Source organism: Hyla sarda, chromosome 4, assembly GCF_029499605.1.
Source record: "Hyla sarda isolate aHylSar1 chromosome 4, aHylSar1.hap1, whole genome shotgun sequence".
Lineage (NCBI taxonomy): Eukaryota > Metazoa > Chordata > Amphibia > Anura > Hylidae > Hyla > Hyla sarda.
In genome coordinates, this window is record NC_079192.1 from 77306219 (window position 1) to 77325169 (window position 18951).

The 18951-nt window shown below is 40.3% G+C and overlaps 1 protein-coding gene across 2 annotated transcripts in view; it reads left to right on the plus strand.

The window, feature by feature from the left end:
• The window catches only part of ANXA4 (annexin A4), a 68571-nt gene that overhangs the window by 28697 nt on the left and 20923 nt on the right, over window positions 1–18951 (plus strand). For both annotated transcript variants that reach the window (XM_056571436.1, XM_056571435.1), the window contains 3 exons: window positions 12633–12746; window positions 12840–12930; window positions 16328–16407. In XM_056571436.1, coding sequence (XP_056427411.1) covers window positions 12633–12746; window positions 12840–12930; window positions 16328–16407 — 285 coding nt within the window. The remainder of the gene's footprint in view (window positions 1–12632; window positions 12747–12839; window positions 12931–16327; window positions 16408–18951) is intronic.

Below are 18951 nucleotides of genomic sequence, written 5' to 3' on the forward strand. Positions count from 1 at the left end.
AAAAAAAAAAAAAAAAAAACTATCAAAAAGTCAAATCAAAACAAGAAAGAGCCCTCATACAGGCCTGTATAAGGAGAAATTAAAAACAGTTATAGGGGTCAGAATAGGACAAAATGTCCCTTGCATATGTGTATCATGTGATGTCACGCATATATAATTATGCAAATTAGCATGGTCGGTGGCAACCTTAATTGTATATGAAATATTATATGATACTTGGAGCACACCTGCTGGAAAAAAAAAAAATAGTAAGAGCGACAGTAATAAAAAGTGTTCAAGAAACCTGCTCCTCCTCAGAGATTTCATACACTATTGGCACATGGGAGAATCTATTGTGTTTTTGTATTGATAAAAGCTAAATCTTGGCTAAACCACACTTGTTATGCTTGGAAATCTCTGCATGCTGTACGAAGTCTGAATACATGGGAAAGCTATTGTCATTTTGCAGTTCTCACAGTCCACAACCTATTGTTGGTTTTACGTTCAATGGCTCAGATCAGCCAAGGTGATCACAGACACATAGGGGGAGATTTATTAAAACCTGTCCAGAGGAAACGTTACTGAGTTGCCCATAGCAACCAATCAGATCGCTTCTTTCATTTTTCACAGGCCTTTTCAAAAATGAAAGAAGCGATCTGATTGGTTGCTATGGGCAACTCAGCAACTTTTCCCCTGAACAGATTTTGATAAATCTCCCCCTATATATATACAATATTATCCTGCCCTGCACAGCATGTTACAGGAAATATTACGTTGGTTTTTCCAGCATTGATCTGGGAAAGGAATTCTTATAAGGCAGGATATTCCAACAAATAACTATGCCTATTGTAAATTATGGTAAAATGACTTCTTTTAGTGTCTACATCACCTTAGGCATCCATTCTGACTCCTGCTCTCAGTAAAGATTATACAATATCATTGTTAGAAGTGCACCGTAAGGCCATTTCCACATGGCGGAATTTGTGCTGAATGTCCTACCCGGAAAAGTTCCGTCTCCATAGATGCTAATGCCTTTCCGAGCAGATTACACCAAAAGAACTGACATGACAATTCTTTCTGTGGAGGCCGGAATTGGAATTTCTGCGGCCAATGTTTCCGTCATGGAAATTCCGCCATGTGCACTATGCAGCAGAATCCCATTGAAAGCAAGGGGATTCTGCTGCAACAGAATTTCCAAGCTTAATTTTTCTGCCAGATTCTGTTTTGTGAGGGGCTGTATTGGCGCCCCCCCCCCACGAAATATAATATATAATATTACCATATATTATATAGTGATCACATTACACATCATGCATGTGCACATCATACATACACACACAATAACACATACATGCATAAAATATACTTTCACACATCATACATACATCTAGCTTACACACATCTAACATACATACGCACACTGTACCCAGAGAAAGCAAAGGGGCGGCACCATCTATCTATACAAACTAGGGCTGCGCGATTATAGGAAAAATGTGCGATTGTGGAGGTAAATATTACCATATATTTAGCGATATTTTTATTTTTTATATATATATATATATATATATATATATATATATATATATATATATATATATATATATATATATATATATATAATATAATTTTTTTTCTTTTTTCCCACAAATAATTTTTATTCTTTGTTTCACCATAGACTTTGTGGTGAAACGACTGATGTCATTACAAAGTAAAATTGGTAGCACATAAAAAAAGCCCTCATATAGGTCTGTTGGTGGAAAACTCAAAGCGTTATGATTTTTAGAAGGTGAGGAGGAAAAAACAAAAGTGCAAAAAAAAATAAAAAAAGCTGAGTCATAAAAGGGTTCATTTTTTATTAGAGGGGCTAATTAAATTTTTTTTTACTTTTATTTTTCTCAGTTTTTTAGTCCCCATAGGGCAGGGTTTACCAAAGGCTGTCCGGGCATGCTGGGAGTTGTAGTTTTGCAACCGCTGGAGGCACACTGTTTGGAAAATACTGCCATGGAGACTATTAGATGCAATCTTGTAGACCCTGAACAATGTTGTGCCATAGGAGCCTATAGCACGGCACTGATCAGTTTTATCAGCGCTCCATTACTACAGGCTGCTGAGGCTGCCTGCATTATTATTATGCACCGATTGGACAGGACAGACGAAGGTAGGGAACCTCCGCCCGTTCCTTTAAGCTGATCTGGACCCGGTGGGTTTTGCCGCGGGTGTCTCGATAAGCTCCACTGAGCTACTTGCACTTGATTTCGGCATTTTAGACGTCGCAATCAACTTTAATCGGGGCATCTAAAGGGTTAATGCCAGACATCACCCAGATCGGTGCTGTCCGGCAATAGCCAGTATGAAGGGAGCTCAGCTCCTGAGAGGAGAGACAATCTGCCGCACAGTGAAGGGCTCGGAGCGTGCCGCAGAGGAGCACATCATACAGCCGCCGCTGAAACCCCACTCTACTCCCGTGTTTGCCCTGATTCGGCTTCCAGTTGTGCGGCCCACTGTCTTTCCTCACTGCTAGATAATCGCAAAATTTTGCTAAGAGGCAAATTGTTATATTGCAATCATCGCTATTCAATTGCAATATATTGTGCAGCCCTAATACAAACACTAAGTCTGCCCAGTCTGGGGTCAATGAAAATGCGGACAGGTGGAGATTACGACGGAAAAGGTATTGCTTTGCATTTGTAAGCTAATAGAAAAATAGCAATGATGGCACTCACCATGGAGGCTAAAAAGCAAGACTTTAAAAGGCTTCCTTAAAGGGGTACTCCGCCCCTAGACATCTTATCCCCTATCCAAAAGATAGGGTATAAGATGTCAGATCGCCGGGGTCCTGGTGCTGGGGACCCCCGGGATCTACCATGCAGCACCCACCCGTAGCAGCTTCCGGAACTGCTGGAGGTCCTCAGGCTGAGTCCATCTCGACCACGGGGACGCAAGACTGTGCCATCACGAATCCGCCCGCGTGTGACGTCACACCCCGCCCCTCAATGCAAGTCTATGGGAGGGGGCGTGACAGATGGGCAAGGAGGAGCACCACCAGAGCCCTGCAAAATGACCTCCAGCAGGCCACAAATGTGCATGTGTCCACTCAAACAGTCAGAAACAGACACCATGAGGGTGGTGTGAGGGCCCGACGTCCACAGGTGGGGGTTGTGCTTACAGCCCAACACTGTGCAGGACGTTTGGCATTTGCCAGAGAACACCGAGATTGTCAAATTCACCACTGGCGCCCTGTGCTCTTCACAGATGAAAGCAGGTTCACACTGAGCACATGTGAGACCATATGCTGATGCAGTTGGCCCTTTGTTCCTCCTAATGCAAGACAATGGTAGACCTCATGTGGCTGGAGTGTGTTAGCAGTTCCTGCAAGAGGAAGGCATTGATACTATGGACTGGCCCGCCCGTTCCCCAGACCTGAATCTGATTGAGCACATCTGGGACATCATGTCTCACTCCATCCACCAAAGCCACATTGCACCACAGACTGTCCAGAAGTCAGGAGCATGTCCAGGCGTTGTAGGGAGGTCATGTGGGCACGTGGAGGCCACACACACTACTGAGCCTAATTTTTACTTGTTTTAAGGACATTACATTGGATCAGCCTGTAGTGGGGTTTCCACTTAGATTTTGAGTGTGACTCCATATCCAGACCTCCATGGGTTGATAAATTTGATTTCCATTGATGATAATTGTGTGATTTTGTTCTCAGCGCATTCAACTATGTAAAGACTAAAGTATTTAATATGATTAGTTCACTCATTCAGATCTCGGATGTGTTATCTTAGTGTTCTCTTTATTTATTTTTTTTGAGCAGTGTACATCGGAGTTTCCCTTTTCTTGTATAGTTCAAGCATTACAGTGCTGACAAATGTAGGAAGGGTTAAAATGTGAGGAGTGGAAATGTTTAGCTGGAAAAAACAAATGGACTAAAGCCATAGACATGTGACTGACTTTTTTTTTTTTTTTTTTTTTTTTTTTTTTTGCAAAAACCCAGAAGTAGGAAAATGTGTCTCACAAGTGACGTGTCAGATGGGTTGCTATGCTTGTCTTGTCGTTCATAAACAGAACTACCATCTTAACACTTTCCATTAGTAACTGAGAATGCAGATAATATATACAGTGCAATACACCTAATGTCTACTGCAAAGAATTTCTATAGGTGGAATATGCTTTATATGACTTGCTTAACAGGAGCCTGTCATCATTTCTATGCTGCCTGGACCACAAGTCATTGGGTTCCCTGGCAGCTTTTTTTCCCTGGCTGCAAAGAGGTGTATTTCTATGGAACCAACTGGGTAATGTTTACCCTTGAGAATAGCATCACAAAGATGGAAGAAGATTGTAGGTCACTCATGCAGCACTGTGAACAAGGATACCCGAAGCAGCTCTATGTCACCACCTTTTGGGGGTAGCTTTCACTTCAATTCAGTGTTTTACTCCGATTAGGAGCGTTAGAACATAACTGGGGATTTAAGCAACAGAGCTTCTTTACATATCTTAATTCCTAGAATTCTCAGTGGATCATAAATGGCCAATAAGTTCCACACATCCATATGACCCTCCCCTCATAAGAAAAATTACCTGTTGAAGTATAGGGAGAGATTTATCAATGAAGGCATGCAGGTCGGGTAGAAGTCACCATTGACCACCCCATGACTTGTGGTTCAGATGATGACCGTTTCCTTTTTAAACACTTTGGCTAGTTGTATTTTACAGACTTTTTGTTGAAAAATATCAGTGTACATCACCCAGAAGACAGTTGGGGTCACACGGAGTGGTGTTGGTGGAAATACCTGATCACTTTGTGACATCAGGGCACTGTTATCCTATACACGGTCCAAGGTTGAAGACGGCTTCTCCTGGGCCAGACACAGGGAATACATGAACACACCGACCTCAGGTTACAGATAACTGTCTTTACTGAGCTGGTGCAGATGGTAATGCACAAACAGCCGGCTTTTGATGTGAGAGAGTGCAGCGTAACCCCTTGGGAGCCCTGTTGCCTTGCTGAGACTTGTGGTGCTTACACCAAACAGATTTATACTAACTTGTGAAACGGAAGATTGAGTCCTGGTTGCTAGAGTCCTGTCAAGGTACCAAAGACCGTTCCGCAGAGGCATGTGTGATGTCCCGGTACAGTATTGCATACAGTACTTAGTGTAGAGGTCCCCAAAGTCAGAGTAACTGCGTTCAGGTAGGGTTCCTCAGGTGGGACAGCCCCTAGTCGCCTCTCCTCAAGTCTATCTCTAGTAATAATATATATCTATATATTTAATAATTAAATATATTTTATAGTAATGTATAGTACTTACCTTGTTCAGCGTCGCAGGACCTTCGGTCATGTGACCATGCTAATAACCTGTATGGTATGTTGGAGGTCCTTGGGTCACGTGTTACCCACAATTCTTTGTAATGATGATTGACATCAGTATGGACAAATTAGCATTAGTCCAGCCCCTGCCCATATAAGGGAGCTGCGTCCAATTATCGCTCTCTTGGGTTGCTGCTCTCGTGGATGCCAGACTAACAGGACGGTGCTACGCAAGTTTCAAAGACACGCTAGGCCTCAAAAACCTGCCTGCCTCAGCTGAACCAAAACCATGAGTTCAAATCTAAATCCCCGCTAATGCTAGCGTGACTACTGGACTGCAACTAATTCCCCTAAATCCAGTGGAATAACGCACAGTACTAAAAGACTCTAAATGCTAAAGTCCCAACCTTTGTCAATCTCAAAGGAAAGCTGTTGTTATGCTGAGAGACTGTTATGTTATTGAAGCTTGCAGAAAACCTTCAGTAAAAGTTAATACTGTTTCAGAAACTCTCCGGTTGTGGAAAATATATTATTATCTACCTCCCTATCGCTCTTGGGAAGGGTGGCGGTAGGAAAAGCATTATTGAGGACCCCACAACCTGGCGTCACAAAAAGCAAGGGTTAACAAGCACCCTTTAATTACTGCACAGTTACACTCCCCATACCCTACATCCCGCAGGCTATCACACATGAATTTCCTCATTGCGAGCAATCCTTGTAGGATTACCAGTTGAGAGATGAGATTTGAGCTAGGCCTCTCCTCAGAGCACAAGACACACAGCACACCTGAGCTAAGCAGTTGCTCTGGAGCCTCACTAGGCTGAAACTAACTCCTCCCCTGCACCTCACTATACAGGGGAGACTTTAGGTGTTCTCATTGGCAGGCAGGGTCACATGGGGTTCACTGCTCTCATTTAAGGGTACAGTACACATATAAAACATATGTACACATATTAACAAAATTTATCTAAAATAATATATTATCTGGCATTATAATCTACATAATTTAACTGTAGAACTCTAGTGGGCCCAACACCTCGTGCTGCCTGAGACAGTCCAAAGCCACAGGACAGCTATTGGTGCTAGGACACCACACACTGAATAGGGAGATTTCTTTAATTATGAAAACTTCTATTTGGAGAATTAAAGGGTACCTCTCATCAAATAAACTTTTTGATATATTTTAGCTTAATGAATGTTGAATAACTTTCCAATAGCATGTTAATGAAAAATGCTTCTTTCTATTGTATTTTTCCCGATCAGTCCTGTCAGCAATCATTTCTGACTCATGCTTGAGTCCTAAATACTCAGAGCTGCCAGCCTGCTTTGTTCACAGCCAAACATGCTGTGAACAAAGCAGGCTGGCAGCTCTGAGTGTTCTCCTTTGTGAACAAAGCAGACTGGCAGCTCGTAGTGTTTAGGACTCCAGCATGAGTCTGAAATGCTTGCTGCCAGGACTGGTAGGGAGACCCCTAGTGGTCATTTCTTCAAAGTGGAAAATTAAATAGAAAGAAGCATATTTTTTAATAACATGCAATTGTAAAGTTATTCTGCATACATTAATCTATAATATATCAAAAGTTTTTTTGATGAGAGGTACCCTTTAAAGTTTGAATAAATGTGACTGTCAAATTGCCACTTCCGGATGTCCAGTTCTTTTATCACTGATATGAGACAAATTTGATGTCCTGAGCCAGAGAAGGATCATCTCATGCGTATGTGTCTTTCTGTCACCTGTTTTTCTTCCTTTAATTCTAATAGCTGATAAGTCTCTGTGAGATGATGAAAATAGATTCAAGTCAAGTACTACTTAAATTTAGATTTTTCCATTTCACCACCCTTCCCCCATCATAACCTTTCCTGTTGCATTGCAAACTTAATCCTGAGGAAAGAAATGGCAGAATAAGAGGAGCGCAGCAGGAGCTGCAGGACTCTAATGGACGCTGTGGACCCTTTCATTTCTGAACTAGCGTTAGGGTCGCAGCAGCTAGAAATCATCAAAGGGCTAAAATTACAAATACCAGAGAGATGAATCCCTGCAATATATATATTCTATTTTGAGTGAACATCTTTAATGGAGCTGGATATAAAACACAGACCCATATGTAATATACAGTATAAAACTGTAAAATAGTAACAAAGCTGTTAAAACAACCTTTTTGTGACCATAGGCTCAATAGCTATATTCAGTGTAAAAATATAACAAAATTGAGGGGTTTTCTTGGTAACAGATGTTGTGTAAATCTACTTACAGTAGCACCAGCATAACTCGACTATGTCTGGATGAACACTTTTGGTTATGCATCTTAAATATTCCCAGAATGGACGACAAATGTAACCTAAAGCACTTCCACTTAAGTGAATGACTAAATCGAGGAGGATTTATATACCAGAATGCTTTTTTAACTTGACATTGACTAACATAGGCCTTTAGTATGTGGTATGAACATAAACCTCCAGCATATAGCCCAAACACCACGTGAACATAGCCATATGCATAGTAATAGCATCTACTTTGCTCATTGACCATAGAAAGAAACCCTCTATTGACTGCTGGAACCAATCCATAGACCTCTGCAAAGACAAGTGAATGGAGTGGGTGGGCAGTCCTGTCATTCCTGGCAGAATTTCCACACATCCGCACCAATTCCGCTTCCACATTCAATTGCTACAGGGGCTGTAAAGTTAGTGTCGTTCATAATATAGTGTCTGTATCTGTGTGTGATTGGGGTCTCGCAATTCTTATGTGATTTTTACCCCAATATTTATTTTTAACAGCATACAAAATTACTTATGTCTCGGGATTTCCCAGGTTGCAGTGCGTCTAGACCTAACATCACCACTAGTTAGTTGTGCAAAGGGAGCCAGTCTGCTTCAATGGTTGGAGCGACAGGGAGATAATTTAGCAACAGCTGTAGGCACCCTGATTAGAAAACACAGATATTTTTAGCTTATTTGTGCTGCAATGGGTGGGATGGCTGATGTGTGGGAGGGAGGAATGTAACTTCACACTTACAAGCATGGAACTATGGGATGTGTAGTTTAAGAGACCAAACTCCAACAGGAAACACCCAGATAGCCTGGCAGGTATGTACTAAAATCACATTATGCTGGATAACCCCTTTAATTTGAGGCATGTGGAAATTCTGCTGTGTGAATAGACCCTTAGGGTATGTTCATACTGCAGAATTTTCATGCAGAATTCCATCTGAAATTCCGCCGTAGTTTAATACCTATTTATTTGAATGGGATTCCGCAGTCCCATTTATGGGTCTTTCCACATAAATATAAGACCAGTCTTGTATTTTGCTGAATTCAGTGGAGGAATCCCAATGAAATAGGACTTGAATTTCACTGGAATTCTGTGTTCTGAGAATCGGAAATTCTGTGGGAATTCGGTCAGAATTTCGAAATTACATTCAACAAACTGTACTGAATAGAATATCTGCAGAATTGAGGAAATTCAGCCATGTGAACATACCCTAAAAATTTTAAATTGGTCAATAACTAGTTGGTAGTACTAGAATTAAAGGGGTACTCCAGTGAAAACCTTTTTTTATTTTTTTATCAACTAGTGCCAGAAAGTTAAACAAATTTGTAAATTAGAAAAAGAGACAAAAATACCCAGACCTCAAGGAAGGTAAACTATATGAATCAATTGAAGGAAACAAGGATCGTGCTTCAATTATAATAGGATATACAGATTTTATTAAAAATTGATATAAAATATAAAATATTCCACCTCACAAGGGGCCCCTTGTGAGAGGAGTAGACAATGACCTAAAATAGACTATCACTGGTAACTAATTAATATCACAGAATGCACTATTAACCCCTTAAGGACCAACACGAATAAACCTGTACGCCCCTGAAAGACCAGGCCTGTTTTTTCAAATCGGGGATGTCTGTCTTTATTAGAGAATAACTCTGGTAACGTTTTGCCAATCACGATAATTCTGACATTGTTTTTTTGTCACAAGTTGTCCTTCATTTACATAGTAAAACTAAGCCGATATCATTTGTATTTTTTTTTTTACAATGTAAAAAATCATGAAATTTTTACCAAAAATTACGATTTTTTGCTATTTGAACACTAATAGGGTGCATATATTTATACATACTGACCAAATAGTTTATGAAACTTATACTTTCAGATGTCTACTTTATTTTGACGTCATTTTTTTTGTTTTTAATTAACATTTTAAATTAGTTAGAAGCCTAACAATTTAACTTGAAATTTTGAAAATTTGAAAAGTACATCTTTTTTTGTGTGCTATGCAAGGTTTGCAGAAATTAAAAGGTAGTAGAACATAGGAACACCCCCCCCCCAAATTACCCCATTTTAAAAACTAGAGCCCTTAAGGTATTCGCTAGGGGGTACAGTGAGTATTTTAACACCATAGTTTTTTGGCAGGAATTATTACAAAGTCAGTGTTAAAAATTCGAAATTAGCAATTTTTCACAAATGCATCATTTGGGGGGCATATTTTTTGTACATCACTTCTGATATTGAAAGAAATGCATCCTATATTTTATTTAGCTGCTTGTCCCATGTTCGGAAATACCCCCGCTTTGGCCATATATGGTTCCTTGGCCGCGTGGTAGGACTCAGAAGGAGAGGAGCGCCATTTGGCTTTCAGGGCAGAACAGTACCCCCACCCCCACAAGTGACCCCATTTATATACCGCACTCCTACAAGTTTTTGGCTGCACCAGGGACCACTCTGATTAGTCCTTGATCGGCTGGCAGTATAACGCGTCTGTCTGTGACAGTTAAGGCTCCTGATGAATATATCCGCCATGTTGTGGGAATAAGCACCCGCTCATGGCGAATATATCCATCACTGCTGCGGCTGGGTAGCTCAGTGTGTCCGCTCATTACTGCTGGCGGGAAATCCGCCGCTATGAGTGGACACACAAAGCTACCCAGCCGCAGCAGGGAGCTCATTACCGTGACTGCTGCATAATGTGTAGGATCACATGGTGGACATCCGCAACATATTACATGCTGCGGATGGCTGCCAATGCGACCCTACACATTATGCATTTTTTTAAATTAGATTCATTTAATAAATGTATTTTTAATATAAATTTTATTTTTTTATTTATTTTTTATTTATTTTTTTATTTTATTTATTTTTTACACTTTTATTACATTTTTATTTATTTTTACACTTTTATTTTATTTATTTTTACACTTTTTAATGCTTTGGAATACTTAGTATTCCAAAGCATTGCAGTTATATGCTGCCTGCCAGTTTTCACTAGCAGGCAGCATATTAGGACGTGCCTCTGGCACGTCCTTTCAGGCAATACCCAGGGCAGACCTGGGGGTCTTTGTAGGACCCCCGGCTGCCCAGGTATGCAGCAGCACCCCGCGATCGCGCTGCGGGGTGCTGCAGAGGAGACAGAGGGAGCCCCCTCCCTCTGTCAGAACTCCTTACAGCGCGCGGTCACTTCTTACCGCGGCTGTAAGGGTTAAACTGCCGGGAGTGAAGTGAATTTCACTCCCGGCAGTGAGGCAGGTCCCGGCCAGCCGCGGACACACACAGCACCCCGCGATCGCGATGCGGGGTGCTGCAGGAGTGACAGAGGGAGCTCCCTCCCTCTGTCATAACACTTACAGCCCGCGGTCACTTCCGACCGCGGCTGTAAGGGTTAAAACTGCCGGGAACAAAGTTTACTTCGGTCCTGGCAGTGCAGCAGGGTCCCGGCTGTGTGATACAGCCCAGTCCCTGCCGCGATCTCGTGGGTGCACCAGGCAGCACCCATGAGAAGAATGGACGAGTATAGACGTCCAGGTGCGGGAACGCCCGCCAACCTGGACGTCTATACTCGTCCATGGTCGTTATCGGGTTAAACTGGAACAGTTCTAGACAAATTGCACTGAAATAGTGAAGGCAAAATATACTGATATGGACTGAAAGAGTTAAAGACACTTGAATTGCCGGAAAGTCTCTTGGAAATCAGTCCTTTTCACTGGAGAGATGATAATGTAATATTGTAACAAGTTCCTCTTAATGGATGGCAATGAAACAATGTTTGGTGTGTTAAACTGAGGAAGTATTAAAGTTCACAGTTGCTAGTTTCACTGTTTCACTGCGTCAGGACAGATAACAGGCAGCTTGGTGGTACATTACCGGTCCTGAGAGCGGAAGACTCCCGTGAGGCTGGATGGATCTAGCACTCGGACGGTCACTGCCGGTGGGCTACCTCCGAGTCCCGGCGCTGGCAGGTGTCGGGGATGGACACTTTCAGAGGTGGCACTCGCTGGTGGAAAAGTCCTGCCGGCAGGACTTTTCCACCAGCGAGTGCCACCTCTGAAAGTGTCCATCCCCGACGCCTGCCAGCGCCGGGACTCGGAGGTAGCCCACCTGCAGTGACCGTCCGAGTGCTAGATCCATCCAGCCTCACGGGAGTCTTCCGCTCTCAGGACCGGTCTTTCAGTCCATATCAATATATTTTGCCTTCACTATTTCAGTGCAATTTGTCTATAACTGTTCCAGTTTAATAGTGCATTCTGTGATATTAATTAGTTACCAGTGATAGTCTATTTTAGGTCATTGTCTACTCCTCTCACAAGGGGCCCCTTGTGAGGTGGAATATTTTATATCAATTTTTAATAAAATCTGTATATCCTATTATAATTGAAGCACGATCCTTGTTTCCTTCAATTGATTCATATAGTTTACCTTCCTTGAGGTCTGGGTATTTTTGTCTCTTTTTCTAATATTTATTATTGGCACCATAGGTATAGGTGCATTACCCATTTGTCCTCGGTTGGTGATATAATTGTGAGCTGCACATATATTTCTTCCAGATTTGTAAATTACTTCTATTAAAAAATCTTAATCCTTCCTGTAGTTATTAGCTGCTGAATACTGCAGCGGAAATTCTTTTATTTTTAAAACACAGATCTCTCTGCTGACATCATGACCACAGTGCTCTCTGCTTACATCTCTGTCCATTTTAGGAACTGTCCAGAACAGCATATGTTTGCTATGGGGATTTCCTTTAACTCTGGACAGTTCCTAAAATGGACAAAGATGTCAGCGGAGAGCACTGTGCTCATCATGTCGGCTCTGTGTTTCAAACGGAAAAGAATTTCCACTGTAGTATTCACCAGCTAATAAGTACAGGAAGGATTAAGATTTTTTTAATGGAAGTCATTTGCAAATCTGTTTTACGGTACTTTCTCTTGTGACTTAGTCAGTGCACTTCATCTATGCATTGCTCAATAGAAATATGTTGTTTCCTATTACATAAATATCTAAAACATAGTACTTTTATACTCTGCGCATTTAAATAACTTTTTTATTTTTATTTTTTTCAAATAGGATTTAGAAGATGATTTAAAGGCAGAGCTCACTGGACACTTTGAGAAAGTCATCGTAGGTCTGCTCACCCCAATAACGCTGTATGATGTTCTGGAACTGAAGAAGGCAATGAAGGTAACACTTGGTGTACATGCCGAGTATAAGCAGATAACATGGAAGTATTCAATTGAGAGTTATTAAAAACATATCTGTTTTTTCTTTTTGTAGGGAGCAGGCACTGATGAAGGTTGTCTTATTGAAATCCTGGCTTCTCGTTCTGTAGAAGAGATCAGACGTATCAACCTCACTTATAGGACAAGTAAGAAAACTGGAAGGTCATAGCTACTTAATGTTTAATCTTGAACCTGGTAGTGATGAAAGATTACTGACTTTACCAGTCTGATTTTTGTAGATATTTTATTTATTTTCAAACTTGTCTTTCATGTCCATCATGGGTCTTGTATAAACGGATGTAAATATGAACAGAGCCATAAAATATATATGTTACACATTATAGCACATTAAGCTAAATTCGGCATTGATTGTGTTTGCTGTATCAAGTCGGCTAGAGCAGAAGGGTTTCTTTTGAAATGGCTCCCTGGTTTGTTTACCTTTTTATATGGTGCATAGTAGTATATCCCAACCCAATTAACAATAGTCAGATATTTATTAAAACCTACCTACTTAAGTGATTTAAAACTTCCAAAGACAATATAGCACCGTTGAAATATTTATCCTTTTTAGGTCTTGTTCACTCAAGTAGATTTTGCTGTGTATTTTAGTGCAGATTTTGCTGCAGATTTTTTTCTGCTGCTTATTTTTTGCTTGTAAGTGAATGATAAAATAAGCAGCAGAAAATAAAAAGCAGCAGGTCAGGTGTGGAAAATCCACACACAAATCTGCTCGTATGAAGGCGCCCTAAGTTCACTATGGAACTGTGGGATGTGTAGTTTAGAGAGCAAAATTCAACCAGAAATACCCAGTTCTGGCAGGTACGTATGTATGTACTACCAAAATTACCTTATGGTGGATAACCACTGCTGAAGCAAATCTGCAGCAGAAAATACGCACGTGTGAACACACCCTTAGGGTGTATTCACTCGTACAGTATCCTGTGCATATTTGATGCACAGGATTTGAAGCTGCAGATTTGATGCTGCTTTCAATCATTTAGATTACTTTGAAATCTGCAGCATAAAATCCTGGGCATCAAATATGCTGTATATGTGAATGCACCCTTAACCCCTTGCCACAAATGGACGTGAATGTACGTCCACTGCGGGCTCCCCAGGTATGACGCGCACGCTCAGCGGGTGAGCGCGCATCATACCTGGTGGGTCACGGTTGCTTTCAGCAACCGAGACCCACAGCTAATGCCGATCGGGCTGATGTCCGGTGTTAACCCTTTAGACGCCGCGATCAAAGTTGATTGCAGCATCTAAAAGCAGTTAATTCCCTTGCCGGTTAGATCAGTGGGCTAAGCGGGACTACTGCTGCATCCCGATCAGCTGAGAGGACGGGGAAAGGTCTCTTACCTTCTTCCTCGCTGTCCGATCATTGCTCTATTGCTCAATGCCTGAGATCCAGGTAGGAGCAGTGGAGCGACGATAACTCTGATCAATGCTATACTATGGCATAGTATTGATCAGTGTCTGCAATCAAGGTATTACATGTAATAGTTTCCTATGGGGGCTATAACATTGCAATAAAAAAGTGTGTAAATAAATAAATGTGATTTAACCCCTTCCCTTATAAGTTTGAATCGCCCCCTTTTCCCATAAAAAAAACAAAATGTAAAAAAAAATAAACCTATGTGGTATTGCCGCGTGCGTAAATGTCCTAACTGTAAAAATATAATGTTTATTAAACCGCACGGCGAATGGCGTATATGTAAAAAAAAAATCCAAAGTCCAAAATTGCGTACATTTTTGGTCATTTTGTATACCCTAATACAAAGTGATCAAAAAGTTCTGATCAAAACAAAAATGGTACTGATAAAAACTTCACGGTACAAAAAATGAGCCTTCAAACCGCCCCGTATGCAGAAAAATAAGTTATAAGGGTCAGAAGATGACCATTTTGAACATACTAATTTTGGTGCATGTAGTTGTTTATAATTATTATAATTTTTTTTGTAAAATAACATCAAACCTATATAAATTAGGTATCCCTGTGACCTTATGGACCTACAGAATAAATATAAGGTGTACATTCTAACGAAAACTGCACTTTATAGAAACAGAAACCACTAAAGATTACAAAATGGCGTGTTTTTTTTTTTCTTTCAATTTTGACCCACAAATGATTTTTTTTCTGGTTTCACTGTAGATTTTGTGGTAAAATTATTAATGTTATTACAAAGGAAAATTGTTGGCACAAAAAACAAGCCCTCATATGGGTCTGTAGGTGGAAAATTTAAAGTGTTTTGTTTTTTCCTCCTCACCTTCTAAAAATCACAAGTGCAAAAATGAAAAATGGCCAAAGAGGGAAGGGGTTAAGGGTTTTCTGATTTATGACATTTAATTTCAACTGTCTAATAAATAAACATATATTGCTAATTGAAGTTACCTTACTATCTGTCTGGGGTTTATCATGCTTTGGTTCTGATGATCTGTTGTCTTCATTGCCCTACTTCCAGTCTAGTGCACATATTTTAATGGACTTCTTGTTCCTGCTGTGTGCTCTAGTAGGGAATTCAGCCAACTTTTCTTCCAATTATGCAGTTGTAGTGGCCGGGGTTACAGTTAGGAAAGTGTAGTGGGAGGAAAATAGTGTAGTGGGAGGAATAGGAACTCAAGTGTACAGCAGACACAGGAAGTCAGAATGTACACTAGTCGGGAAGTAGGGCAATGAAGACAAAATAGCAGGCAATTTGTTGTGTTCTTTTATTTTAATTTCAGCTTCTAATGCAAAGTAGTAATACAACCCTATTAACTATGTATGCTCAGTTATTAGTTTAAAAATAGGTTTCATCATCAGAAAAGCCCATTTAAGATCCAGTGCTGTTAGAGTTTGAAGTACAGAAGCTGCCTTGATCTATTTATTGATGGCATTGGTGGGGGTCTTCATATAGAGGCTGGATAATAAGTCATAGAAGCTCAGTTTTGTTCTTTAAAGAACTAGCCTCTTCTTATGCTGGAATAATGTACTCCAAAGCCTGTGGTATCTTCCTTTTTGAAGACCTAGATTGGGACCAACTTCTCAAATGAATTGTGTGCAGCCATGCAGCCATATATTGACTTGCTCCTCTCTGGGTCACATGGTGAGTCGCCCACTAGGTCCTCCAGAAAATTTACCATCATGGCTCATGAAGAAGCTTCTTCCTGTGTCAGCTCCTTATCTGCTGCTACCACCCGATGGCTAGCACCCAGTAGGTTGCTAATAAGAGCCCCTTACAAATGGACTCGACTGTTCTGCAACATCTTATATGTCAAATTACTTTTTTCCTGGAATTTGAGGCGGTTCTCCTTTACGAATAATAGTCACAGCTGCATAGATTAGCTTTATGGGAAACCTCAAATGTCACCGCAGAATTCATCAAAGGAACTAACTTATTATTTTTCTCCCATTTTTTTTCCTGGTTTATACATATACCCATCATTAATGTATGACGCAAAACATGAATAGGCCAACAGTCTGTGTTGCCACCAGGTATTCATAAGAGGTATTCATAAGTGTCTTTCTTACCATACCTCCCATTCTTTTATCTCTTGCAGAATACAGCAAGTCCCTGGAGGACGATATTTGTTCTGACACCTCTTTCATGTTCCAGAGAGTGCTGGTATCTCTAGCTGCTGTAAGTCTTCATCAGTCTGGAACCTTCATCCTGCGTGGGTGATATATGCACCGTAGCTATAAAAAGCATATAATTAACATACACAATACATACAATATTATGCACCAGTAGGCTTCTTCTTTATTGTCCACATAACATTCTCTAGAAAATAGAGCTGAGCACCCCATCAGTCTTTTGAGGAATCTCTCAGCAATACATAGAGGTATTAATAATAGTGCATTGATGGTATCTATATTTCACAGCAGATATCTTGAAATGTGAAATAGATAAGATGAAGGTTGTCTTTAATGCCAAATGGGGCACATTTATAAGAAGTGAGTTTTTATCTGTCAAAATTGTTCAAAACTGTACATATAACTTTTGCTTCTACAGCTATTTACTACTGAATAGGTATAGGTACTGTAGAATGCTCCCCACCCTCTCAATGGTAGAAGACAGAAGCCCATAATGAACATAATTCTCTAAGTTGTTCCTATATCCCTGGTTGATCCATGTGGTTACTTTATATTGATCAGGAATTCATTTGAAGCCCACATTTTACACTACAGTAACTGTATATATAAGTAGATTAAATGGATTTGTTGTAGCATAACCCAATTTAGATTAGCTGAGATTTAACTTGGACATTGGCTAAAATAAGGGGTAGTGGAGCAGAGAAAAAGGACCGGAAATCCAGTAATTTTTTTTTTCTCCGCCCAAATCCCGTCCTTCCTACAGAACTCCCTTTAGCGGAGCACAATGGCCGTGTGAACTTAGTCTAACAATGTGTATGCGGAAACCACAACTGACAACACTCTATAGCAACATTTGTGTCTCTACCATGGGTACTCCGGTGGAAAACTTTTTTTTTTTTTTTTTTAAATCAACTGGTGCCAGAAAGTTAAACAGATTTGTAAATGACTTGTATTAAAAAATATTAATGCTTCTAGTACTTATTAGCTGCTGAATACTACAGAGGGAATTCTTTTCTTTTTGGAACACAGAGCTCTCTGCTGACATCACGGGCACAGTGCTCTCTGCTGACATCTCTGTCCATTTTAAGAACTGTCCAGAGTAGGAGACAATCCCCATAGCAAACACATGCTGCTCTGGACAGTTCCTAAAATGGACAGAGATGTCAGCAGAGAGCACTGTGCTCGTAATGTCAGCAGACAGCTCTGTGTTCCAAAAAGAAGAAAATTTCCTCTGTAGTATTCAGCAGCTAATAAGTACTGGAAGGATTAAGATTTTTTTAATACAAGTAAATTACAAATCTGTTTAACTTTCTGGCACCAGTTGATTTAAAAAAAAAAAAAAAAGTTTTCCACCAGAGTACCCCTTTAATGTCCATCTTTAAAATGCAAACATTATTTATTTTCAATTTTTTTATTTTTATTTTTTTCTGCAGAGTTAGTGTGTGTGTGTGTGTGTGTGTATATGTATGTGTGTGTGTGTGTATGTATGTATGTATGTATGTATATATATATATATATATATATATATATGTATATATATGTATATGTGTGTGTGTGTGTATATATATATATATATATAATATATTCTGTAGAATTAGTATGTGTTCAAAAACAAATAGAATAGACTTTCATTAAACAGATTTTCCAAGGTAAATTTAAGTAATGGCCACAGGATAGGCCATCAATAAATAGCTGGTTGGCCAACATGGCATGGATGTAATCATGTGTACAGAGCTGAAAGCAGTTGGCTGTGTACTCTGGTGGCACTGGGTTATTGCAGCGCAGCTCCCATTGAAGTTAATAGGAGCTCTACTGCAGTAACACAGCACTATAGCTCTACTGCAGTATCACAGCACTATACTGCTGATTGGTGGGGGCATCCGGTGTCCTGTGGATAGGCCATCACTTAATTTTCCCTTTTAATTGAACGTGGTATGCCACAAGATATGTTTCCACCTTTCTGCCAGTATACCAGCATATCCACAGACATGCTTTACATGTCCCATGTGAACCCAGCCTTACTCTATGTAGGGGATTTGAAGCTCTGTATCAGAAAAATATATAAATCCTGAGAGCTGTAATGGGATATTAAGATACAGATACAGCTGCACTGTTGCACTATACTATAAGGCAATGCTTCACTGATACAATTGGCCAAAGCTATAACCTGTAAGCGCCTATACTTTAGTAAATATACACATACACACAATCGTCAATGATGGCTAATGTATCCATTTTTTGGATAAAAAAACGACTTGATCCAGCACTTGAAGGACTTGCAGCTTTATTGATAAATCCTCTTTAAAAACAGCATGGAACAACTTCACAAAGTCTGACACTTCTTGACGCGTTTTCGAGCGCATGCGCTCGAAACGCGTCAAGGAGTGTCAGACTTTGTGAAGTTGTTCCATGCTGTTTTTAAAGAGGATTTATCAATAAAGCTGCAAGTCCTTCAAGTGCTGGATCAATTTGTTTTTTTATTCATTGTTTGGACATGGAGTATGGATCCGTGCATGAGACACGGCAGGTGAGCCTGACTTTCTCTATCCATTTTTTGGCCATATTGCTGATACTTTGCTAAAAATCACGC